This window comes from Rattus norvegicus, chromosome 3, assembly GCF_036323735.1.
Source record: "Rattus norvegicus strain BN/NHsdMcwi chromosome 3, GRCr8, whole genome shotgun sequence".
Classification (NCBI taxonomy): Eukaryota; Metazoa; Chordata; class Mammalia; order Rodentia; family Muridae; genus Rattus; species Rattus norvegicus.
Window position 1 is genome coordinate 132,936,868 of NC_086021.1, and position 26,989 is coordinate 132,963,856.

The following is a 26,989-nucleotide window of genomic DNA, read 5'->3' on the forward strand; positions in this document are numbered from 1 at the left end:
TAGGGTGGCTCACTGGCTGTGGGCTGCCGGGTGTGAACCGAGCTGGCGTGTCTCCCAGCTCACTGACAGCAAGCTCTTCACTTGTATACTATTATATTATATATAATATAATATCTACATAGTATATACATATGTATATAATCATACTGTGTATAATAGTATTTATACTATAAAACAAAAGCCCTCTCCTCTCAGGCCTGAGTTCAAGTCTCCTTTCATTAACGGGGCCACTCCTTAGGCACTGAGTGACAGATGAAGCCTAGGTTGGTTTGTTCGAGGACGTTCTATCGTTGCTGCTGTTGCTTTGGGGACAGATAGGGGTCATATAGTTCAGGTCAAATTCAAATGACCTTGACCTTCTCCTCCTGCATCTACCTCCCAAGAACTGGAATCTCAGTTCTACACCACCTCCTCTAGCTTCTGTGCTGCTGGGGTTGAACCCTAGGCTTCATGAATGCTAGGCAAGCCCTCTCCTGTAGCTGGTCTCTGCGACTCTGTGGCTTCTTTTTCCCCACCCTTGATTCCCCACCCCTGGCTTCACCCCCTCACACTGGATGGGTTGGGGGGGGAAGGAAGAGAGAGAGAGAGAGGGAGAGAGAGAGAGGGGGAGAGAGGGGGGGGGAGAGAGAGAGAGAGAGAGAGAGAGAGAGAGAGAGAATATCCTTGAATCTAATTTCTTTCCTTTTGTTTCTTCTTTGAGCAGAACACTAACAAACCACAACCGGCACCCTGAATGACCACCAACGCTGCCTATCCGGGCTCTAGCAGCAAAGAGGTGGCAGCAGTGACAGAACCCCATCTGCTGCTCAGAGCTTTGGGCACAAAGGGAAGGAGTCATAGGCAGGCAAGGCAGAGAAGGCAAGCGTGGCTTTCTCTCTAGAAGGCAAACCCCCACCCCCAATGCCCTGTTATGTTTAGATAAGAGATAGCTCGGCTGGATGTTTGACTTCAATTTAAGACAGTTTAAACTGCTAGGACTGTAACACTCATTATGCAGGAAATAGAAGACTAACGGTCACTGGGTGTGGCCATCCACATCTGTAATCCCAGTGATAGGTGGAAGCAGCAAGACCAGGAGTTCAAGGTCATCCTCTGGGAGTTCAAGACCAACCTGGGCTACGAGAAATCCAGGCTCAAAACAACAAAACAAAAACAGAGGAGATGCAGAAAAGGAAATTTAAAGAATTTATGGGTTGGAGCAGTGGTTCTCAACCTGTAGGTCATGACCCCTCTAGCATATCAGCTATCCTTTATATCAGATATTTATATCATGATTTACAACAGTAGTACAAGTCATAAAGTCACAGTTATGCAGTAGTAATGAAGTAATTTTATGATCGGGGTCACTACAACATGAGGAACTGTGTCAAAGGATCTCAGCATTAGGAAGGATGAGAACCAATGATTTATTATTAAATGTTAAATTAGCACAATGAACAATTTTCAGCCCCTGCAACCTTTCTGGTCTCCAGTTACCATAGAACACCATCCTCTCACAAACACTCTTCAGTGTCACAGCCCTAACAGCACCTGACAACCTGTTAGAGAGCCTGCAAATGACGACTTTATTCACAGCAATCTTCTGATCGCTCCTTTACTGTTGCTGGTCCGTGTGTGTGTGTGTGTGTGTGTGTGTGTGTGTGTGTGTGTGTGTGTGTGTGTGTGTGTTTAGGGCTGACCACTCAGTATTAGAAAACCAATAATTAAGGGACTCATCTCTGGAGAAGACTAATTTTCCCTTTCTCTACAGTTGCTAATTGGGTCTAGTTTGTCATGGGGGTGGGGGGGCGAGTCCTGGCCACCTCCCTGTCCATGTTAGCATACTTATTGGTGTTGTATATGGAGCCACTATGCATTTCCCACCCCTGAGACTGGGAGGGGCTGGCTCAGACAGCTAAGCCTAACCCACAGGGAGGGGCGGGCTGTATTTGCTCTTGTCATTTGAGTTGGCTCCTGGGATCAGACAGGCTCTGGGAGGCAGTTAGTGTCATTTCTCTCAGTCATGCCTGGCTTCTGTGACAACCCTTAGTCTGTTAGGGTATAGGTGGGCACTGCAGCTGTAGTTACCTCCCTTGTCTTGCCCACACCTGGCTTCTGTGAAGGCCCCAGGCTGTGTGGCTAATTTCTACCCCCAGTGTTATTTCCTACTGGAGAAGTACGTACAGCTTAATCTGGGGATGTGACTGACTAGAGGACAAGCCTAGTCTTTCTTATTTGTACTGTGTTATGGTTAATGTTGCCTATGAACTGTTGCTCAGGCTTTAAAGCCTTCTAGAAGCTCACTAACACATTCAGAGTTTTGTTAGTTTTCCCCTTAAGAATGCCAACTTGACCCAGATTTTGCAATCTTGCAATATTTTGCCTACAAGTGACCTATAGAGACCTCTTATACCTCCTCCTCCCCTTCTCCTCATCTTCCTCCTCTTCCTTCTCCTCTTCCTCCTCCTTCCTTTTCTTCTCCTCCTCCTCTTCTCCCCCCCCCATCACCTCCCCTTCCCCCTTCTCAAATATCGCTTTACTGCTTTTACAAACTCAATTCAAGTGCTGGTCTTGGTCACTCGTGTCTGCTAAGAAGATCACATCCTACCATAAGACTCCACAGAGCCACTAAAGCCATCCTAGTCCCAAGGTTCCTGCTGAATCAACTTCCTTTTAACTGTCAGGTGAATATGGTTGTTTTTGGCCTGGTGAACTGAGGATCAAACCCAGCTTTGCTTGGTCTCCTCAGTAAAACGCACTCTTCCTCCATGGCCCTCCTTCTCCTGATATTTATAGGGACCTCAGATGGAAATGGCCAAATCTTCCTACAGGCTCTACCCAACCACTTCATCAAGGGCTGATTTCCCTCAGACTGTCATTTGTCTCAAGGGGGCATAGTTTATTGCATTGCTCAGTTTTTCTGCCTCCACAGTGGTTAGAGGGATCCCATCTGTTCTCATGTCCCTCAGCCTCGATCCTAGGCTGTTGCAAGTTTTATATTCTTGTTTAGAAGTCTTCCCCAGTTGGAGCAGCTCAGGGGCAGTATTATTCCTTTTACTTTGACTCAAATTGTAAATGCAAGTGAACTATAAAAGGTTACATGAAGCATGCTGGGATGAAGTAAATTCTGCCCCCATGGCCAGATGGAACCACATAATGGCTCTCTGACAGGGACCAGACGACAGAGACAGCTAGCTACATTGCAAAGTTAATTGTTCAGTCCAATAATACTCTTCAAAGATGAGAAAGGAAGGCATGCTATGAAGAAGCACCATTGGCCAGGCAAGATGGAGAAGGGCCATGCTCCTCAGGCTGTCCCTGTGCAGTCCATGTAACCCTCCTCCATATACTGACCCTTCTGGCTCTGATTTCACCTCACATTGGGCGGAAAGCTTAGCTCCAGCCTTTCAGTCCCACTCAATTGTGGATGCAGCAACTTTTGTGCCTTACCTTAATGATCTCTGTTCAGCTTAACTAAGAAAGCAGCAGACATTCTGCATGCTGCCTGTTCTGCAACTATTAATAAAATTATACCACAAAACTAGTGCTAGGAACAAAGACTCTGGCCTTGCTAGTATATTTAAGGTGATGGTGCATCTATCAAAATGTTCAGCACGGCAGGTTTGGTAGAGCTGGTAATAGTGATTAAATGTGGAGAAATTCTGTCTGGGGTGTGATGAACCCACAAAAGTCCCTAACAATAATTCCTCAAAGCAACGTATCTACCAGGATGAGCAACCAAAGGGTCCTAAGGGCTGGTCCTATGGGCTTTAGCCAAGCTCTCCGATGGTTGTCCTGTGTGCTTTTCCTCTGGAAGCTATCCTTTTACCCTATTTACTTCATAAGAGCTAAGTGATGCTTCTAAGTGAGATAACAGTAACTCATCTCAGAACTATAATTATGGAGATTGTGTCTCCTGACACAGCTGCTTGATCTAGAGTCAGCTTTTCATGATGGCTGCCCTCGTTAAGTTAGATTGAGTACGCAGTGTAGTCAAGAGAATGTCACACTCAGATTTTGTTAAGTATTCTGACCCCGACCAAACCACAGCACAGTGAGGCAATAATCTGTGAGTTAGTTGAAATAGTTTCACACTAAGAAATGCCTGTGGAATTAGCTTCTAAGCCACTTAACTGCCAGCCCATTTTTTTTTAACCAATCTAGAGAGCCATTTTCTTTTTTATTTTTATTTTATATGTATGAGTGTTTTGCCTGCATTTAGGTAGGTGTACTTCATGTGTCCTTGATGCCCATGAAGGTCAGAGGAAGGTACCTGATCCCCTGGAACTGGTGTTATGATGGTTGTGAGCCTTTTTGTGTGTGCTGGGAACTGACCACACCTCTGCAAGAGCAACCAGTGCTCTTAACCATTGAGTCATCTCTCTACCCCCTCCTATTTGTACACTTAAGATCTTGGTGCTGGTTCCATGAAATTAAAATCCTGCCTCTGTTCATTGTGTTCTTCATGAGAGACTCATAAACATAGTCATGTGTGGTTCCCAATTTACACACTGATAAAATATTTTCAAATATGTCTCTGCACACACTTCTGGGTGACACAAGTCATTCTGAGAGGATTTCCAATGGCATTCTTTTCTAGGAGTGTGTGTGTGTGTGTGTGTGTGTGTGTGTGTGTGTGTGTGTGTGTAAACCAGAGGCCAACCTCCAGTATCATTTCTCTTTTGTTTCTTTTTTTCATTTTTTTTTGTTTTCTTTATCTACTTTTGAAATATTATCCTCCTTCCAAGTCTCCCCTATGGAAACCCCCTCCCATTCTTCTTCCCCCTACCTCCTTGAGGGTGCTCACCCACCTACCCACTTACTTCCTCCTGCTTACCCGCCCTAGCATTCCCCTAAACTGAGGCATTGAGCCTTCACAGGACCAAAGGCATCTCCTCCCATTGATGCCTGACAAGGCCCATCCTCTGCTATATATGCGGCTGGAAACATGGGTTGCTCCATGTGTACTCTTTGGTTGGTGGTTTAGTCCCTGGGAGCTCTGGGTGTCTGGTTGGTTGATATTGCTGTTCTTCCTATGGGGTTGCAAACACCCTCAGCTACCTCAGTCCTTTCTTTAACTCCTCCAGTGGGGACCCTATTCTCAGTCCAATGGTTGGCTGTGAGAGTCCATCTTTATATTTGTCAGGATCTGGCCGAGCCTCTCAGGAGACAGCTATGTCAGGCTCCTGTCAGCATACACCTCTTGGCATCCCCAATAGTGACTGAGTTTGGTGACTACATGGGGGATGGACCCCCATGTGTGGTGGTCTCTGGATAACCTTTCCTTCAGTCTCTGCTCCACACTTTGCCTCCGTATTTCCTCCTGTGAGTATTTTGTTTCATTTTCTAAGAAGTACTGAAGCACCCACACTTTGGTCTTTCTTCTTCTTGAGCTTCATGTGGTCTGTAAATTGTATCTTGGGTATTCCGAGCTTTTGGGATAATATCCACTTATCAGTGAGTGCATACCATGTGTGCTCTTTTGTGATTGGGTTACTTCACATCAGTCAGAATGCTAAGATCAAAAACTCAGGTGACAGCAGATGCTGATGAGGATGAGGATGTGGAGAAAGAGGAACACTCCTCCATTGTTGGTGGGATTGCAAGCTGGTACAACCACTCTGGAAATCAGCCTGGAGGTTCCTCAGAAAATCGAACATATACCTGAGGACACAGCTATACCACCCTGGGCATATACCCAAAAGATGCTCCAACATATAACAAGGACCCATGCTCCACTATGTTCATAGCAGCCTTATTTATAATAGCCAGAAGCTGGAAAGAACTTAGATGTCCCTCAACAGAAGAATGGATACAGAAAATGTGGTACATCTACACAATGGAGTATTACTCAGCTATTAAAAACAATGATTTCATGAAAATTTTAGGCAAATGGATCCAATATCATTTCTCAGGAGCCATTGTTTTTATAGACAGGGGCCAGGGGCCAGCCCCAGTGGAGCCTTCTTTCTTGTCAGTTCTTCTTGAGGCAGTGGCAGGGGAAGAGCATTAGCGGAGGGTAAGACGTTGTCTTATGAGATATTTAGGGTTGCTGTATAATAGTAAAAAGTCTACTTACCTAAGTCTATGTTACTCTGCTACTGTAGCTGATTTACTGACCCACCTTCTGTGTTCCTCAGAGGCCAGCAGCTGGAGTCTCTGGCACTTAGTCCCTCATCCTAAAACAGCAGGAGATTAAGTAAAGGATTAATTGCTAGAGCCTTTCCCTTTGTTCAGATGCCTCTTGTCAGGCTAGGGGGAAGTTTGGAGCAATAAACTTCTATTGAACCAAGAGATTCACACTCTCAAAGAGGAAAAACATTTACATAAGCAGATATGCATAAACACCTAAATTCATATACGGATTCATGCCTGTGCATACATACATTTACATTCAAATCAATTGGGCTCAACTTGCACACATTCTCACAATCTCACACACACACACTCACACACACACACTCACACACACACACACACACACACACACACACAAATACATTTGGAGCAAAAGACCAAGCACCAGTAAAGAAAGAACTCACTCATTCTGAAGGAAAAATGAGCTCCAATCTTTATTGCATAAAGAAAGGAAAAGCTTCCACCCTTTTAATGCTAAATGAATTAAACCCAAGTTTGTAAGAAGAAAGCTTTGTTCTCTTTAATAAGAATAAGCTGCCTTGTTATTAAGAAAAGACCTGTTCTGTCCCATGGCACGGAGAAGCCTGCCCATTCCTTCTGCTCTCTCTGCAGCTTCCTTCTAATTTCCTCTTTTCCTCTGCATTCCGCACATTGCTTTCCATAGTTTCTAAGTTATTCCACTCTGCATTCTTCTAATCTTGCTCGCTTCTTCTGCTCTGATGTCACAATAATGCTCTTACTCTCAATACCTTTTCCCCAGTTCTATGCCTACACTTGTAAGTTCTTCATGAGTTCAGTTCTGTCTAAAAAATGTTCTGTCTAAAAACTTCTCCTCAGTCAGTTCCAACTCTTCTCTTTGTCCTCAGCACTTATACATCTTTCAGAATACATGATCACATGTTAAAAAGTTCATCACAAGTTTACATAAATTCAAATCACAAATTGAATAAGAAGTTTGCAACCGAGAATGTTTACATGCATATCCATCAGGAGTATTTATCGGGCTAAACATTCATCACCTGTCATAGCTTCACAGGTTCACTGAAAGTTAAAAACCGTAACTAAGTTATCAGTAAAGTTCTGTATATATAAACTCAGTCAATATTTTATCTTCTGTCCTAGCACCTATAGTAAATCATTAGTTCCCTTTTTATGACCTTTGGTTAATGGTTTTACAACCTCTTGGAATGTGCTTTGAGTAGGAGAAAGTCTGGTTACTATCTAGAAGCAATTAACTGGTGACACTTGGGAGATTGGCAGAGTTCTCATTGCAGTTTTGACTATCAGAAAAGGAACTAGTAGCAGTCCCACTATAAAAGAGCTTAATAAATACTGATACAATTTTAGGAAATCTTATAGGGTCATCATTAAGAATTAAGAAATCATATACTTGTCTATATAGCATCACTACAAGGCAGTACATCTGCGTAGATCTTCGTAAATCTGCTCAAAAGGGTGGGCTAATACCTAGTGGTTGTCATATATGTTTAATAATAACAGGAAAAGCATATTAATAGCAGGAATCTTTCCTAAAACAATTTTCTCATGGGCCTTGCCTAGCGGAGTTCCATCGTAAATTTTAATCTAAGGCAGTCATCTCAGGAAGATCACCTGTTAGTTATTAGTTTGTCCTATGATGGCTCCTGACAGACAAGGTCTTTCATTGACCAGGGACTCACCCAATACCCTAGGTTGGCTGCCCAGGGAGCCCCAGGCATCTGACTGCCTCCAGTTTCCAAGCTGTGAATCAAAAGAGCACACCACTATACCCTAATTTTCACATGGGTAGTAGTATCAGACTCATTTTATTTTTATGGCAAACAATCTCCTGAGCTATCTCTCTAGATCCCACAATGGTGTATTTATTGGGCCAAAACATTTAAAAAAAATACATTAGCAAAATTAAAGCATCCTGAAATTCTAGAAGAATAATTTGCAATAATATTACATTTTAAACACTGATCTGGGTGGTCAGTGTTTTATTTAAATGTATCTGTCTGTATATTACCCATTCCTTTCCCCTCTCCATGTAACCATCTATTTATAAAGACATGCTTCTCCCCCACCCCCGGCCTGCCTCAGGTTTATCCCTTGGTGGAAAGGCCTCCAGAATAGAAGCAAAGGAGCACATTTCAATGTTAGTGTCAGAGCCCTAGGTGACTTCTGCACATCCTCGGCATCCACGTCTGAGGATGGACCCCGGCGTGAGAAACAAGGTACTTTCACCCAACTTTTGGCACGTTCTAAATTCAGGTAGAGCTGGCTGACTGAGAATCAGAGCGATTTCCTCCCCTGCCTGATCTCTTCCATTCCTGCATCACTGTCTGGGAAAATGTACTCCCACTGAGAAGCAATGCAAGAGTGTTCAAGCCCCCAAACCTGAGAAAGCTTCTCAACAAAGGCCTTCTCCACGGGATACGGTGGATAGAGAAACAGTGACACTGGCCAGAGGTCTGGAACATGGGAAGACAAGTGAGAAATCAATACCTGTTGTGATAAACTCCCAGTCACCAAGTGTCCGTTAAAAAAGAAAGAGAGAAAGAAAACAAACTTAAAATCATTTCTACTTGGTGTAATTTAACCAAGTGAAGGCAGATTTGAATTCGTACCTTGTCTCTCCGTGTGTCTCTGTCATCCTTTGTCTGCTGTGTGAGTCTCAGTCCGTGCCTGACTGGATGCTGTCCTGTGAACCTTACCCTCTGTCTGTCTGTCTGTCTGTCTGTGTGTGTCTGCATCCCCAACAAAGGACTTTGCTCTTTCTTTTATACAACAGCACAGGGGGCATCTCATAGGGGAGGAATGAGGAATACTTTACAGAAATCTTTAACAGTTTGACAAGGGATTAAATCACTGACTCCAACTGACTCAGATAACAAGCAAGCACATGCTATCATATTCACATTTTGTCTTCAACATTTATGGAAAAGAATCATTTTGTAAGGTTGCCCGTTGTAAAAATATATAAATAAAAGAGTAAAGTTTGTCTTTTACCCCGGTAGGTCCGCACCTCGGTGCCCCAAGATATCTGCTAGATATCTTGGTGGAAACACACCCCAGCTGCACGCTTTCTTATACTCAAACCCTCACATAAAAGAACACACAACACCTTTGACCCAACTGATAAGATATAATTGCTCACTTAAACATACAAAGCCCAGTACCATCCATCCCTTGAGAACATTAATAACAACCTGTAAATACACAGAGCAGAATCTTAACATCACCTGCCATGGCTTCTCCCCTCTCTCCGTCTCTCTCTCTGTTCTAGTCTCCTCCTCTTCCTTCAAACTTCTCTCTCGCCCATCCTTCCTTCTCCTCCAATGACAGGCCTCCTTCTATCCTGTACCTGCCCCTCACCTGTACTTTACAAATTCAATGGAGAGGTGGTTCTGGTGAAGTCACCTGAGTCCTGAGTTCCAGACTAGGCAGCTGTCCTTGGGGCAGTGGAATTAGCATCAAAATACAGATAACTTCAGGGCAAACCACAACAGTTGCCTTCAACCTGCTTGCTGTTTTTAGTATTTGTTACCAAAGCATGCAGGGTGGGAGGGTTGGAAGCGGACAAAACAAGATCTCAGCTATGCATTAGCTTAGGTTGTAAACGTTGGTCACAACGGAAATCCAAGCAAGTATGGTTGGTTGTCCCGCCGTTCTCTTAAAGGCAGGTTTAACACACAGGCTGAGTGCAGGATGTGCAGGAGGGTAGGCTTAAATTTCAGTGACTGCAAGATCTGTTATTAACTTTGGCTATGCGGGCCATCAAATGTTCCAATTTCATAGAAAATAAGGTTTAGCTCAGTAGCAGAGTGCTTGCCTAGCAAGCGCAAGGCCCTGGGTTCAGTCCTCAGCTCTGGAAAAAAAAAAGACAAAATAACAAAAAGATGTTTTCAAAATAAAGCTTTGTCATAGGTAGACATCACTTTAAATGGCTACTCAAAGTACTGAAAGAGTGAGGCTTATCAAAATTAAGTACCCAGAATGATTAAAATACTAGCTTATAATTTCATGTAAATGAGAAAAGGATTAACAAGATCAAAGCGTTATAAAGACCCCGAGTTATCCAGAAAAAAGATATAATTAGGCTAATCTCATATCTTAAACACTGATAAATCAAGCACAGATTTTAATTAAAAACCAGTAAGACATAATAAGAAAACACAAGACAAACGTTTAGTAAGTTTAAAAGAAGACAAGGAAGAGTAAAGCAATAGTTAGAACTCTGGAAAGAAACTCAGAGTTTTAAATCCTCCAGGGTGTTTCCATGATAGTCCTGGACAGCGACACAATGAGCTGGTGAAACAGATAAAGTGTATCTTACATCCGTACAGACAGTGACAAACCATCGAATAGGGCAAAACATTAGCTGGTGCCCAGGAGGAGACTCATTTTAAAGCAGGGAAGACCTGAAAGAAATAAAAACAAAGAAAGACTCTTCTTAACACATTGTGTGTGTGTGTGTGTGTGTGTGTGTGTGTGTGTGTGTGTGTGTGTGTGTGTGTGTGTGTGTGTGTTTGATTGATTGAGGCTGGCCTAGAACTGGCTGTAGAGACCAGGCTGGCCTCAAACTCAGAGATCCGCCTGCCTCTGCCTCCCAAGAGCCGGGATTAACGTGTGCTCCATTACATCGGGCTCTTCTTAGACATTTTCAGCTCGAAGCACTAGAAGTTAAGAAGGATCAGAAAAGCGCCTGAGAAGAGAAGCTGAGAACTGGAAGGAAAACTAGAGAGTGCAGCCCAGGGAAGGAGCACTTCCGAAAGGACAAATAGACTCTGAAATGAAGGATCCTGAATCTTCTACTGTTGTCGTAGCAACCCAAAGAGCATGGGCAGAGGCAGGGCACGGGCAGAGGCAGCCTTGGTGTTGAGTTGTCATAGTCTCCCCGGGACACATGGAGACCTGCAGAGAATGGTAAAGGGACAGACAGACATGGACTCTGACCCCAGGTTGAATGGCAAAGCTCCCATTTGATCCTCAAGTTTCAAAGGACTCTGAGCTGCATCGTAATAGAATAAACCATGATGGGGGGGGGGGGATGTTCGTTTTATTTTTTAAGATTTATTTATTATATGTAAGTACACTGTAGCTGTCTTCAGACACACCAGAAGAGGGCATTGAATCCCATTTCAGACGGTTGTGAGTCACCATGTGGTTGCTGGGATTTGAACTCAGAACCTCTGGGAGAGCAGTCAGTGCTCTTAACCACTGAGCCATCTCTCCAGCCTGGATGTTTAGCTCTTAAGTGCACTGGCTTGGATTTCAGTCCAATGTTTGTTTTGCGCTAATTTCTAGTGTCTTTAATAATGTCCTGTCATGTGTGCCGCCTCAGAATCCTGATGCCCCTCTTCACTTGGCCCTTTACACTTTAACAAAAGATACTGCAAGATACATACTAGCTTGGTGGTAACTCTTATAAGCCAAGCAAGGTTTTTGTTTGACTAGAACACTCAGTGAGCTTCTTCCTCGGCGCTGCCTGCGAGGTGGCTGCCATCTGTTTTGCGGCATCATGGCTGCCCTTCGGCCTCTGGTGAAGCCCAAGATCGTCAAAAAGAGGACCAAGAAGTTCATCAGGCACCAGTCGGACCGATATGTGAAAATTAAGCGAAACTGGCGGAAACCCAGAGGCATCGACAACAGGGTGAGGAGAAGATTCAAGGGCCAGATCCTGATGCCCAACATTGGTTACGGGAGTAACAAGAAAACCAAGCACATGCTGCCTAGCGGCTTCCGGAAGTTTCTGGTCCACAATGTCAAGGAGCTGGAAGTGCTGCTGATGTGCAACAAATCTTACTGTGCTGAGATTGTGTGCTTACATTGCTCACAATGTGTCCTCTAAGAACCGAAAAGCCATCGTAGAAAGAGCAGCACAGCTGGCCATCAGAGTCACCAATCCCAACGCCAGGCTACGCAGCAAAGAGAATGAATAGATGGCTTGTGTGCCTGTTTTGTGTTCAAATAAAACTGCAAAAAAAAAAAAAAAAAAAAAAAAAAGAACACTCGGTGAACACTTGGAAGCGTTCTTGGAGTTATATGACCTTTGCTAATCTGGAAGATAAGATATGAGACCACACAAGGAGGCTAAGTGAGAATAAACGATTCAGTAAGAGATACAGGAGATAGGATGGGGACGGACGCCACCCCTGGTTGTAAGTTTCTAGAGGGATGGGAGGTCTGAGACTAGAGAAAGGGAGTCCTTGCAATTATTACATGACAAGAGAAGCACAGATTCAAACAATTTCTCATGTGAACTCTCTTCAGAAACTACAAGAAAAAGAACCCAGCAAAATGAAGGAGCAGACTAAGAGAGGCCCCTTGAACCATACTCCAGTGTGAGAGAAGCGCAGCAAGGTTTTCAGAAGGACAAAAGTCACCAACACAGGCCAAGGCTAGATCACAGAGGTTTTAGAGAAACAAAACAGAAAAGAATAGGCAAATTAGATGTAGTCCAATAACTCAAGTGGAAAGAACAGTTGAGACTGCTATTTTTTTTAAAGTTTCATGTTATTTATGTCAGTATAGAGTGCTAGAGTCACAACTAAATGCATTCAAAGAATGACTTAAAAGTCCTTACTAAGCTACTCCCAGGCCTGGAAGTGTTAAAAAGAATTCTCCTAATTCAGAAGGTGAGTTCTGTATCCTTTAAAAGAAATATCAACACAGAACCTAGAAACAGGGAAGTAACTTCCAGTACGGAAAGCCTGGACTTAGGAGGGTATTGCCCCTAAGGAGGGCGACTTGGAGTGGGTATGTGCAGACGTTTCGGGAAGGCATCGGGCCTGTTTCTTATATTTGAAAAACAATATAGGGAGGAAAAAGATCTTCAACTACAATTAGAAGAACGAGGGAGCTGGGGATATAGAATAGTTCACAAAGTGCTTGCCTAGAATGCAGGAAACCCTGGGTCCTATCCCCAGGCCCTGACAAAATCAGGCATGTGGCTCACATCTATAACCACAGCACTATAGAGGCTGAGGCAGGAGGATGAGAAATCTAAAGTCATCCTTTTCAGGCCCACTGTGTGTCGTGGGGGTATATGAGATCCTGTCTGAAAAACATAATGAATTCAGAAAATAAAAACAACGGGCAGATAAGGCCCCACCTCTCCCTGAGAAGCCACAGACATAAGGGTTACCCACCCAGCTTCAAGGAGGCAAATCTAGTTAAATGCTGTGGTTTCAAAAGAAAAAAAAAAAAAAAAACAAGACAAACAAACGTTGTTCTTAACAAAATCTCAATTACTCAATTTTACCAAAGAAGACTTGGGAGCCAGATGCTGGAGTGAAAGCCTGCTAGCTCACAGAGGCAAAGAAAGCACCCAGTAGACCTTCCAGAGCTAAAGTCCCCAAAGGAATTTCTCCACACCACCTCAAAAGAGGCTTCAAACTCAACGTCCCTCCCTTAAGTTCCTGTTTGTTTCCCTAACCGTCCTCCTGACTTCTCTTACTCTGACTGTTTCTTTTTCCGGTGTTCACTCCCTGTCAACTGGTTGCTTGCTCTGCCTCTTGACCTATGGTTGACTTCATTTAATCCTGTTTACAATAAACAGAAGCTCTGGGATGAAAGGTCTGTCTAGGGCAGAGCCACACCACAACTAGAAACAGGTTTTTCCAGTAAATAACACAAATCTGTGGGTTCATAGTGAGATCAAACATCCTGCAACAAACAAAACAAAAGGCCAGGAGAGGCACTTCCCAGGAAGAAGGGGTTTGTGATAAGAGAATAGGGTAAGAGAGGACGAGAACTGGAGAATTGTGGTCAAAGCATACAGACATTTATATGCAAAACTGAAAAGAATTTATTTTCATGTATCTGCTCACGTGGGCCTGATTGTTTGTGCACCATGTGTATACAGGTGCCCTCCAAAGCCAGAAGACATAGTTGGGTCCCCTGGAGCTGGAGTCACAGGCAGTTGTGACTCAGCCAATGTGGGTGTTGCTCACCAGAATGGATCAGATACAGGAACACCAAGTGCTCTTAACAGCTCAACCATCTCTCCAGGCCCAACAATAATTTTGTTTCAAAGGATTGAGCCCAGATACTAAGATTTCTGAGAAGAAATAATACACAGGGATCCTACTTACTAAACAGAGAGATCACCATCTGTCTTAGTGTTCTACTGCTGTGAAGAGACACCACAACCAAGGCAACTCTATAAAGAAAGCATTTAACTGTGGGCTTTCTCACACTTTCAGAGTTAGTCCATTATTATCATGGTGAGGAGCATGTAGGCATGGTGCTGAAGCAGTAGCTGAGAGATACATCCTGATCCTCAGTCAGCAAGTCAGCAGTCAGAGAGAGAGAGAGAGAACACGAGAGAGAGAGAGAGAGAGAGAGAGAGAGAGAGAGAGACTGACTGGACCTGTGTGGATTTTGAAACCCACAATAGTCACCCAGAGTACAAAGGCTGGATTGGATCAAGGCATCTTTCCCTCATGGACTTTGAATCTAAACAAGTAGACATTGGACAAGAAAATACATGCGGGTGCAGACTGCAGTAAGAAGAACTGTAAATAGAAAAATATTCTGAAGAGTAAACAGAGTGAAGGCAAGATCTTCAGTTAAGATTTCCCAGAATGGGGGTTGGGGATTTAGCTCAGTGGTAGAGCGCTTGCCTAGGAAGCGCAAGGCCCTGGGTTCGGTCCCCAGCTCAGAAAAAAAGAACCAAAAAAAAAAAAAAGATTTCCCAGAATGGCCTCTTACAGATAAATTGAGTTTTGCCGAAGCCAAAGGTCTAGAAATTGTTAGAAAGACACTGACCAAAGGGCAGCAGGATAAAAGCTCAAGCCGGAAAATGAGCGGAGCTCTGATCACGTTATTAGAAATTTAGGAAGTTCTGGGCATACAGGTAAGACTTAAAGCCAGGGAGAAGGCTCAGTGGGAAAATGAGATTGTTATTCAAGGTTGGCCACCAGAAGTCTACGCCTAAACCCACCTAAAGGTGGAAGGGTGGTGGAGCAGGTGACCTGCATTGGCATGATCTGTGGGACCACACAGACACATCATACAACTGCACGATAACAGATTCTTTAAAAGAGCCTCAAGAAGTGTAGTGTGTTGCACACCCACCAAGGGAATCAATCGTCCCAAAGTGTTTAGTTGGCATTTCTATAAAAGTGCCTTGGGCCTTCTTTTTATTTGAAAATCCAAAGTGCGCCCCAACCTGAGTTCCACACGTTTGTGGTATAGTCCAGATAAAACCAGAAACTCCAGAAAGTTCCTTATTTATCCTCTCTGGAAAAAAAAATCAAAGAATGTCTGACTCCCAACCACAGGGGTCTTCCTCTTGCTTTGCCTGAGGTAAAGAGATTTTAAAATGCCCTACACATCCATCCGGTGGCGGAAAGCAAAAGGTCTCTGGTTTGCGCCTCTGAAGGTCAAGGCAAGGAAAGGAGTACAAGAGGGCCGCTAGGCGGAGCTGGGGGCGGGGCAGCGGCCTCAAGGCCTGCGGGGCCTCCAGCGCCATGCCGCTCTTGTGCGCGCTGCTGCGCAGCCGACTCCAACCTTCTCTGCTCCGCTCGCTTACGCTCACGTCCGCGCAAAGCCTAAGCTGCGGCGGAAGCAGAGGAGTCCGGACCTGGAGCGCGCGGACCGGACCCGGAGCGTGCGCTGGTGAGGGGGGGCTGGGGTGAGAGCGCGCGTTGGTTGGCGAGGCTGGGGCTGGAGCGCTCGCTGGGGGTTGGGGGGAGTTTGGAGCGGGAGCGCTCCTGTAGGGAGCCTGGGTTTGAACTGATAACGGTGAGCCTGGGCCTGGCCCAGAGCGCGGGGACGAGTCCACTGGGGTCCCGGAGGAGGGGAGCCTGCCGCGGTCGGTGCCTCAGCTAGGCCGCGCTCGAGCCCTTTGCGGAAGGCCGCTCCCCCGTCCTGCGCGGTGGGCTCGTCCAGGCGGGAGATTTTTGGCGGGCCGGCTTACTCATCGCTTTCTGCATTTACCTTCCAGCCGCCATGCCCTGCTCGGAAGACCCTGCGGTCTCTGTCTCTAAGAGGGCTCGAGCGGAAGATGACGCTTCTCTGCGTTTCGTGCGGCTCTCGGAGCACGCTACGGCCCCCACCCGCGGGTCCGCGCGCGCTGCAGGCTACGACCTGTACAGGTGAGAGCCGCGGCCGGACGGCAGGAATGCGAACACCCACCCTTGGTGCAGTCGTGGCTCCGCGGCCTTCGCGCAGAGACTTGAACAGTTCATCCTGAGCAAATTGAGTAGGGGTTTGGAAGAGCGGACAGTAAAGGGTTGTGATATTTCTCAAGCGTTAGTGAGCAGCGTGTGCGCCACCCTTTCCAAGTGGAAGGTCCTGGTGGGCAAGGCTTACTCTTGACCGAAGGGTGACCATCTGCGGTGTGCACGTTAGAAAAGCTACCTGGAAGTCTAGGAAAAGGATCTATAGAAGCTGTTTACTTCTCTCTTCCGTTCCAAAAACTAGGAACTTAAGAGGGTCTAGGGTTAGCTAGTGAGGTGGCTCAGCGTAAAGTAAAAGCACTTGTCATCATGGTCACCAAGTCTGATGATCCGAATGTATGCATCCGGCATACCCAATCTAGGGAGAGATTTTAGATACTCTGACCGTCTTCTACATAAGCGTGTGTTTTCTGTGTTTTGGGAATGACTGATTTTCAAGAGTGTAAATTCCCTGTGGAAGAAATAGAGCTACCCGTACACTAATACCAGATACCAGACTAACTTCCAGGGCTGCTCATTGTAAAGTCTCTGAAGTAGTTTTGTTTTAATCAGTTTGTTTTGTTTTAATGCAGTAGTAGAGACTCCCGCAGTATTTGGTAGATGGATTTTCTAAAATCGGTTGTGATCAAGGCCCATTCCCAAGAGCTGCTCTGGGAGACCAGCCATAGCCAGAGAAGAAGGACTCTCACCTGTGTGTTAACATTTCCTTCTGCAGGTTCACCCTCAAGAGAAACGTTAGCAGGTTAGAAGTGTGCCTAGCATGGAGTCAGGGCCTAGTGAGTGTTCACCGTTATTTGCTCTTTGGTTGACTTTTCAAATTCTTTCCATAAAGTTAGTGAATTAAGTCTGCCTTCCTTCTCATGCTAACTCAGCAGCCATCACTTTCAGAGACAAAAACCACAAAACACATAGCAGAGACAAGGTTGACATCTTCTATTAGGGTTTTGAATCTCGGCCCGTGCCCGGAAAGAAAAGACACCATGGTTCCACGTGGAAGGTTTAATGAGAGAAGAGTAGAAGAGAGGAAAAGTGGCCGGCCATGGGCACATGGAGGGGGGATGGGGGCAAGAACAGGGAAGAACAAAGAGCAAGAGGGGGAAAAGAGGGTTAGAGGGAATAAGAGAAGGAGGAGGGGGCAAGCAGCCCCTTTTATAGTGTCAAGCACAGCTGACTGTTGCCAGGCAACTGTGGGGTGGAGCTTACCTGACTGCTGCCAGGTAGCAAGGGCATGCAGCTTAAACAAAATACCAACATCTCCCTGTTCCCCACTCCCACAGACAGGGTTGGGTCTTGCCCTGCCTAGCCTGGAGGTCACAGAGCGCTCCCTCTCCCTCTCTCCCTCTCTCCCTCTCTCCCTCTCTCCCTCTCCCTCTCTCCCTCTCTCCCTCTCTCCCTCTCCCTGCTTGGGTGCTGGGATTAAGGGCTTGAAGCTATCTTTCTAAAGCTAAAAGAAAATACCTACTACCTTGTAAGTAGACTTTTTTAAATGAGTTAGGAATCTGTCATAAGATTATTTATAGGTTTACATGAGGTGATGACATTTTATATGGTTATCATAGGGAAGAATGTTAAAAACAGTTTAATAAATACTTGTCTTCTAGTGCCTATGATTATACAATTCCATCCATGGAGAAAGCCCTTGTGAAGACAGACATTCAGATAGCTGTTCCTTCTGGGTGCTATGGAAGAGTGGGTGAGTGACTTATGCAGGTAACGCCCTCGTGCCTGTCCTTTATGATAACATCTGTCATCTTAGTGTCACAGAGTGGGCATGGAGGGAAGAGATAACGCGTGGGCTATGTCTCAAGGAGATCAAGTGCCGTCTGACTAGATTAAAACTAGATTCGCATGTCTGCTTTTCCTTTTTTTGCTTTTTTTATTTCAAATATGCTCTGGATTAGCACATTGACCCAGTTGTTGGCTCTCATAACTTGACAGGAAAAGGGGAAAGTGTAGGTGTTCTTTACTTGGAGCTTTTCCAGTCCACACGTGAAGTCATACTTGTAAATCTTAGAATGATGGGTGATGGGTCTTGGCATTTTATGGGGGAAGAAGCTGCCAGATTGTCTCAACGCACTGATCCTTGTCTTGTTCTGCCTCGTAGAGATTAGAGTGAGAGGCACTCCATGCTAGAGGAAAGCCTTGTGTCAGTTACTGATGAGGAAAAGTGGGCTGTGAGTTCGTGGGTTTGGATTTTTCTAGGGCATGTCACTTGTGAATTAAAAACTTGTCAAAAATATGAGTGCTTGGTTTGGTCCCCAGCTCTGAAAAAAACAATAACAGAAATATATGAATGCTTTTTGTAACTTCAGAATGAATAGGGGAAAAAACCAAGTCTCTCCTTGGATAAGAGACCATGACTGGGCTGGAGAGATGGCTCGATGATTAAGAGCACAGACTGCTCTTCCAGAGGTCCTGAGTTCAATTCCCAGCAACCACATGGTGGCTCACAACCATCTGTAATGAGATCTGATGCCCTCTTCTGGTGTGTCTGAAGACAGCTACAGTGTACTTATATATAATAAATAAATCTTTAAAAAAAAAAAAAGAGTGACCACAACTAACACTGTCTTGTTGTGCATATGTAGAACTTCTAGTATTTTGCCCCCCTCCCCCCCCAAAAAAAGCAAAATGGGTTTTCCTGGGCTCTAGCATTACTGAACTACACTTGTAAAGCCCAGGCTAGAAAAGCAAAGTGTTGGAAGAAGCTGACATCTCAAGAAGAGGTCGCAGTTACTGTGTCATTGACACAGCACCTGCTATAAGTCATTCTGAAGCATGGTTTTAGATAGGATTATTGAGGTGGACCTGTTAGCTAGGCCAGCAAATTAAAGTTATAAAATGTTTGCCATTTCTAGAATTTAAAGAATACAAGAGAGCTTGATTTTCGATGCATGGCTGTAGATTTTTAGTACACCAATGAGGGCTGTGGCCACCACTCGTGTTTCGTGCGTGCAGGTCCCCTACCTGAATAATGAAAGAGAAGTCCCGGGTTCCTGACTAAGCTTCTCTGTTTGCTTAGCCTGATTACTTCTTCCCATCTAAGATTTGCATTCTCAACTCCCCAGTCTTGAACCACAAGCTGGGCCAGAAAGATGGCTCAGCGAGTAAAACGCTTGCCAGGAAAGCCTTGACCCAAGTTCCATCCCAGGGACTCAACGTGAGTTCGCAGAGTGGTCTCCTGACCTGCACCCACACATCATACACATGTGCAGTCATAATAAGTCAAATGGTTTAGAACTAGACTGGGGGCTGGGGATTTAGCTCAGTGGTAGAGCGCTTACCTAGGAAGCGCAAGGCCCTGGGTTCTGTCCCCAGCTCCGAAAAAAAGAACCAAAAAAAAAAAAAAAAAAAAAAAAGAACTAGACTGGGCTGCGTGTGCTTGATTTCCAGTTCATTCCAGCAATCCGGAGCTTGTATGGCATCTGCAGCACCACCAGTCATGTGGTCAGGCTTTGAGCTTGTATTGAATTAAAATGCTTCAAGCTTTTCTAAACCAGCCTCTCCGGCTTCAGTGGTGTGGTATGATAAATGCGCTCTTTAAGAATGATCTGTTGAAATTAATATATGAACATTAAAGGAGACCGTGGTATTTAAATTATGCCAAAAATGGTGTATCGTTTCCATTTACCATTTAAAATAACCACTGTTTTCCCATTTTGTTTTCAGCTCCACGTTCTGGCTTGGCTGTAAAGCACTTCATAGATGTAGGAGGTAACATTTCTTTATTCTGTGAAATTTTGTAGTATCTTCGCCACTGGCCGTTTGTAAGTCTGAATAGGCAATAATTTTGCTTGATGGTGTCTAATTTTAATTATCATGTGAAATGCATGTTATTTTACTAATAACAGGCACAGAGTGATGAAGAGCTTTTAACCTCGCTGTTGTGATAATCCATACCTTAATGCAAAATTGATTCTAAAACTAGGAAACCCTTCTGAGTGGTTATTGGGTTGATCCAGTTTGTAAGAGTTTTCTTAGCTCTGGAAGAAGGAAAGACCATACTTGTTTTGCAAAGTATAACAAGGTACTTTCTCCCAGGTTGCTTCCCTGTATTGAACAAGAGTGTCTTCAGAGACACCTGTTTACCATGTTGCCTTTGTGACTGTGTTGTCTAGTAGCCATTTTTGCTACAGGGTTTCTAACCATACCTTTATATGTAAAGAGTGCATAGAGAGAAGAGAAGTAGGAGAGACACCAAAATGTCTGGATTATATAGGCAAGAGCCTCTAGGGGCAGGGTATACCAGGTAGGGACTGAGGGATGCTGGGAGGACCTGGAGGCCAGGTCTGCTTTGATGTGTAAAATACACTTTCCCAGGGGTCAGAAACCAAACATCAGGCCCTACAAAGGATGGACTTATTTCTGACCTCATATTGGGGTACAAACTACACTGATGTGGTGCTGTTGTCTTGACCTTGGTCTTCATCCACCGTTTCATTTTGGACACACTAGCCCTCACACATACTGGTATGCTAGATTCTCTTTCAGAACCACACCAAAAGGTATTGTTTTTTAAGATGAGAAAACTATCTTAAAAATGTGTTTCTTTAAGCACAGTTGTCACCAGTGGGATTAAAAGTCACCAGTGGGTGTTCTGTGCCCGTGTAGGGTTAATGAAGTACCTGGTGAAGCTGCCCAGGTCTCACTGGCCTACTGTTTTTGGAAAGTACCTGTGTCTCGCGTGGCATCACTAGGTGGTGCTGTGGGGCAAGGCAGAAACCCAACAATAGTTTTCTGATCTCCATAGCCTCAAGGTTGATATTTATGTCCGCTCTTAGGTTGAGGATTCTCAGGGTTTAGTGAGTTACATTTAATTTTCAAAAAAAAAAAATACTTTTACAGGCCAGAAATGATTCAGCGGTTAAAAGCACTGGCCGCTCTTTCAGGTGACCTGATTCAGTTTGCAGCATCCGTGAGGGAGCTCAGCTGCCTGTGACCACTGCTGGAGTATCCGACACCCTCTTATGACTTCCTCATGCACTGAATGCATGTGGATGCAGGCAAAACAGCCATGCACATAAAATAAAAGCTTAAAAAAATACTCTTTACCAACTCAAATACGGTCACTTAAGATAAACTAATTACCCAACAAAGTTATAAACAATTTTATATATATATTTTAATGCAATTTCGAATTTTTTTAAAAAGATTTATTTACTTATTTTATGTATGTGAATACACTGTAGCTGTCTTTAGACACACCTGAAGAGGGCATCAGATCCCGTTACAGATGGTTGTGAGCCACCATGTGGTTGCTGGGAATTGAACTCAGGACCTCTGGAAGAGCAGTCAGTGCTCTTAACCACTGAGCCATCTCTCCAGCCCTCGAAGGGTTTTTACATCTGCATAATAGGAATTAGCATACCTACCTCCGAGAGGTAGGAAAGCTAAGTAAAGTGTGGAAAGCATCCAGCAGTGTTTGGCACACACACTAACTCAAGTCTGTCTCCTAAGGACATAGCAGGGTTTTTATGTGGAAACTTCTTTCTTCCCTCCAACTTTGTTTCTAATTTTTACTCTGCTTAAAACAACTGTCTGGGGGAAAGTGGTGTAGTTGGGAAGTTAGTTTGCCTGTTGCTTGGTATGTGGCTATTCTTAAAATCACATTGTGGTATGTTCTTGGATGCAGGATATCTAAAAAATTCCTCTTAGGTACAGGTTTATCATAGTTGGCACCCGAGGGAGGTGCTATTAGAAGCCTCGGGCTGTGAGTGGGGGTCAAGAAGAAAAGCTGACTCTACAAGATTGTGTTCTGAGTTCACGTCTGGAAGGTGTGGGGCGTTTTTGCCCAAGAAGTTTCCAACGATGACGGGCCAAAGTCGGTTAGCCACTGCTAGTTCCGATGCCTGGTTCTTCCACGGATAGCTTCCCAGGTTCCTCAGTGCATTCTCGTGAAGGGATTTGAGGACACATTAAGCTTCATGCAGGTACACAGAGCTCGTGAGCATGCAGAGAAAAGGTCAGTCTTGTGGCTTCTTTGTTTGTTTGCCTCTTTTTTTTAAATTGTAATAGCAACACTAAGACTGAACCTGAGATCTCCACACTCGGGCCAAGTGTTCTGACCCCCTTTTTCTCTAGTCTTCTCTTCACTTGTAGTTGCCTTGTAGGTGCTGGGAACTGAACTCAAGTCCTCTGCAAGAACAGCCATAGCTGTTAACTGCTGTCCATGCCTCTAGCCCGCCCTTTCACATCTTTGAGATAAAATCTCACTAAGTTACCAGGTGGCCCTTGTTACCCTGTGTCGCCCTCCAGGTACTTGGAATTGTAGGCCTTTGCCACCAGAGCCAGCATTGTTTTGGTTATTTATTTGCTTGCTAGTCTTAAGATTTTCCCATTTTCATGTTCCAAGCACATAAAATGACCTGGCTTCATAGAATTCAGGACACCTAGCTATTTGAATACAGGAGAACTTGCAGATACACAGCAAAAGGGTGTGTCTCGTGTGTGTGTGTGTGTGTGTGTGTGTGTGTGTGTGTGTGTGTGTGTGTGTGTGAGACTAGAAAATTACTATATTTGCAACTCATGAAAAAACACATTAAAAATCATAGACAATATAGAAACATGTATGGACATACAAGTGTTCATTATTCATACAGAAAGATGTCAGCCATGGGGAAAGGAGTGCTTTCTTTATTATATTGGCCAGCAGTTAAACTGCTACCATCTGTCCTAGCACAAATGGACCCTCAACTATTGCTGCTGGAAGCTGGAATGACTGCTGCTTTGGGGGGTTATCTAGCAGGGCCTCATATACATCTCCATCTGTGGGATGTCATACAGGTGAGGGTGGGTACAGGATAGAACCAGGCCTGTGATTGGATGAGAAGAAAGGATGGGCGGGAGAAAAGTTTGAGAGAAGAGGAGGAGACTAGAGGAGATGGTGGAGAAGCCACAGAGAGAACACGGCTGACGTTAAGATTCCATGCTGTGCCTTTACAGGTTGTTATGAATCAATTGGATCAGAGGTTGTGTGTTCTTTCTTGTGGCGATTTGTCTTTGGGAGAGGGTGTGGTGGCAGAGACATTGGGCCGCCATGGAGCTAGGATGTGTGCTTCTGATGAGATATCTTGGGGCACTACAGTGCCAAACCTAGCTGGGTAAAAGACAGCCCCTTTTTATAATTTTACAACAACATCCATCCTTTGACCCACAGAAGTTTTTGTAACTTCCTTGAGTTAGCACTAATGTACAGGTATATACATCAAGGACTGTTCTGTGTATGTCATAGCAGAAACATGAAGGCAACATAACTAACTGGTTTTATGTAAGACAATATTCATGTAAAAGTACTGGCGTTTTTTCTACATGTGTATCTAGAAGGAATGGCTAGAGTTCGTGCTGTTTCAGAGGATAACTGCTTTGGTTTTTTTTTTTGTTTTGTTTTGTTTTTGTTTTGTTTTTTTTTCGGGGCTGGGGACCGAACCCAGGGCCTTGCGCTCTCTAGGCAAGCGCTCTACTGCTGAGCTAAATCCCCAACCCCCGGATAACTGCTTTGGTGTCAATGTCACTGTTACTTCCTCAGATGGTGGATAAGATGGGGCCATACCCAAGCTGAATGAGTACACAGCTTGGAATGAGCTCAGAACATTTCCCTCTGTTTGAACTAGATCTAGACGTGGGCCTGGAAGCTTCTAGCCTCTGTACAGTCTAATCTGCGAAGGTGACTGATTCAGTCCAGCTTCTCCTGGCTTCTGAGCTCTGCCTAACGGTCTCACCCTGACTTGGACAATCTGTTCTAGTTGTCTGGCTCCTCCGTCTCTGGCTCATTCTGTCTTCATCTGTGTTTAGCTTGTTCTCTCTGCGATCTGTCTCTGTACGCTACTCCCCCACCCCCTTACGTACGTACGTACGTACGTAGCCTCTCTTCCTGTGCTGTTCATTGGGTGTCTGCTCTTCAGTTAGCTGTCACTTTCAAGCATGGCTGCTTTCCTTCTACAAACTGACCTTACCTTCACTGTTAGAGGTTGAAGGTGTACTAAGGGCATGTCTATTCTGACTGGATCATAGAGACATGAAGTCTTTGGATGTGATCCCTTGCCAGAGCAGACACACACTTTGGGTGGAAGAGTTAAAGTGATTATAAATTTTGTTACTATAATGTTGACTTCGCCTTGTGCATGGTGATACTGTTTGAGTAACCAAAAGAATTTGGAAGTCAGTCCAAGTTGTCTTCCACAGATTCACTTGCAATAGGCCTATTAGGCTGTACCTCAAAGGTCTTCCACGGTGGAAAATTTCCAGCCTTCTGTGATCATTCATTCCAACATGGAACAACTTGCTCTGTACTAAGGACTTGCCTTGTTAAGTGCAAGCGACATCATCTGCAGTCAACCTCTCTCCAAAGAGTATGAAAACAGCCGGCCCAATCTTCATGTCAGATCTTTTCCTAAGTACTAAGGACTAAACTAATAAACCGGTAAAAAGGAAACCTTATATAATAATTTGAATTGGTGAAAGGTTTGTTACTGTTCTGCTAAAAAAAAAAAAATAGATCGTCTAGACAGAATGAACTGCCTTTGACATGTGAATTAGATCTCCATGTTAGAAACGGAGGGCTGTTAGCCACATTATCTGTGCTTCTGTAAACACATCAAGTTCCTGGCTCCGGGACAGCTGAGGGCAAGTCTGGGGCATGTATCTTCTGGGCCGCAGCAAGGTCTCCTTTAAAGATCTATTTTACTTTATAATATCAAACAGGTACTAATTAGACATTTAAAACTAATCTTGGCCCAGCAAGATGGCTCGCTGGGTCCTCGCCTGCTCCGAGCCTAAGGACTTGAGTTCAGACCCACGTGGTGGCAGGGGACCCTTGGCTGAGCGGTTGTCTTCTGACCTCCACACATGTGCTGTTGCAACAACAGAAGTTTCAGGTGAACTCATTAAGCTTACCAGCCAGTGTTTATAGAGCGACTGGTTTTTAGAGGATGGGGTTGGAAATGAAAGGAAGAATGTAAGCATTGGCTCCGCCCCTATTCTAATGGCTGCAGGACGCCACTGAGCATGTGGCCACTGACCTCCCAGTGCAGGTCACCCGGCTTTGGAGCTTGTTCATGACTCAGAGTATCCGTGAGGCTGTTACCAAGAAGATGTGAGGTCCGGGCTTTAATTTTCTCATCTTCTCCAATGCAGGGCCTGGGTAGTGTCCTGGAGGTGGGAGATAGTACGAGCTGTGCTCAGCTTGCAGTGGGAAATGCTCACCACTTGATGAGCATTCAGACTGAAATCCGGGACACATTTTTTAAATTCTTGTATTTTAGTAAAACTCGTTCTCAGGCTCCGTAGGACCAGAGTGTGGCCTTGTCAGTTGTAATCTCAGAGACTCTTTGGAAAGGTGGTTTTGAGATCAGTGCAGACCCCCGATGTTCTGACGGCACGAATGAAGCTGACATTACTCTCTTCCAGCCGGTGTCATAGATGAAGATTATAGAGGAAATGTCGGCGTCGTGCTGTTCAATTTTGGAAAAGAGAAGTTCGAGGGTGAGTTAAATATGTTCATGTATGTAGAAAATGTGAGCTACCTGTGTCAGTGTAACTGACTGGTTCTCACTGAACAAGACAGAAAATAGGTCAGTACACATGGTGATCTGTGCTCTGCTCTTTCTTTGAAGTGAAAAAAGGTGACCGGATCGCGCAGCTCATTTGTGAGCGGATTCTTTATCCAGACTTAGAGGAGGTGCAAGTGAGTGTTGCTAACAGTGAGTGGAGAATGAATGATGTGTCCAGCAGAGGGCGGATGGCTCAGGCTGTGCTGTGGTAGCTGTGTAGTTAGTGACTGGTAATCTTTAGTTTGTTAGTTTGAGACTTGAATGATTTTCATCTGAATGGGGGGTAAAGGGCTCCATGTGCAGATTAAAGGGTCCCTGAGATGTGCAGAAGCTCTGGCTGACTCCTTCCCCTTCCTACTTTTGTCTTTCAGACACTGGATAACACTGAGAGAGGCTCAGGAGGCTTCGGCTCCACGGGAAAGAATTAAAACTTTGCTTGAAGTACTTTGCTGTTTGAACACTGTAAACGAGCTTTAATTTCAGAAGCATTTTGTGTTCTAGGATGTAGGAAAGGATACCTATCACGGTGGAACTGCTCTGTTCTCTAGTTGATGGTTGCCTGTAAATCTGTATCGTGAGAATGGCATTGACATGCAGACTTGGTTATTAGATATTTTTTTTAAATTTGGTGTTGTATTTAAATTATAGTCCTATAAGAACTGATTTTGCTCTAATTGCTATATTATTTGTAATTTTTTTTTTTTTATCCAATAAAGTCCGAAGTCTTTAGCAGATGATTTTTACATAAGCTGACTGAAGAACTACAAAGAGGTCCAGTGTGGCTCAGGGCTGTAACAGCACTTGGAGGCTGAGTCAAGAGGATTGCTGTGAGTTAGGCTAGCCTGGGCTACTATGAGATGCTAAGGAAGGGGGCGGTGTGAAAAGAGTCTCTGTTCCTTTCTGCACTGGTGCTGTGTGACACTGGGACTTTAAACTTTAAAGGTCTACTCACCCCAGATTTTGAACCCACAAAAGTACAACTTGGTGAACTGGCGAGGTTATCGTTCTGTAGGAGTGGGGCTGCAAACAGGAGCAGAAATGACTCAGAGGTGTCACTGAAAGTTCATTCACCCAGCATGGTGACTCCTGGTAAAGCCATAAACCGTACAGCCTGAAAGCAGTTCTGTGGGTCTTAAGTGGCCCAAGTTTCTCGTG

General features: G+C 44.6%; 1 protein-coding gene and 1 pseudogene across 19 annotated transcripts; both read left to right on the top strand.

Moving 5' to 3' along the window:
• Nucleotides 1-11,550: 11,550 nt before the first annotated feature.
• Nucleotides 11,551-12,078, top strand: Rpl32-ps1 (ribosomal protein L32, pseudogene 1; annotated as a pseudogene).
• Nucleotides 12,079-15,390: 3,312 nt separating this feature from the next.
• Nucleotides 15,391-26,566, top strand: Dut (deoxyuridine triphosphatase). Of its 19 annotated transcripts, none has more exons than XR_010064679.1 (7): nucleotides 15,521-15,723; nucleotides 16,052-16,202; nucleotides 17,888-17,979; nucleotides 19,956-20,000; nucleotides 24,468-24,705; nucleotides 25,692-25,766; nucleotides 26,206-26,278. XR_010064679.1 is itself a non-coding variant. In XM_063284327.1 (7 exons), the coding sequence occupies exons 1-7, from the start codon at nucleotides 15,576-15,578 to the stop codon at nucleotides 26,214-26,216; spliced, it is 609 nt and encodes a 202-aa protein (XP_063140397.1). In that variant the 5' UTR covers nucleotides 15,521-15,575; the 3' UTR covers nucleotides 26,217-26,566. The 19 variants fall into 19 exon arrangements, 16 of the variants coding, with proteins under 16 accessions (XP_008760410.1, XP_063140402.1, XP_063140397.1 ...); XM_063284327.1 differs by lacking the exon at nucleotides 24,468-24,705 and adding an exon at nucleotides 25,898-25,984 and having other exon boundaries at nucleotides 26,206-26,566; XM_063284325.1 differs by lacking the exon at nucleotides 24,468-24,705 and adding an exon at nucleotides 25,898-25,968 and having other exon boundaries at nucleotides 15,526-15,723; nucleotides 26,206-26,566.
• Nucleotides 26,567-26,989: the final 423 nt, after the last annotated feature.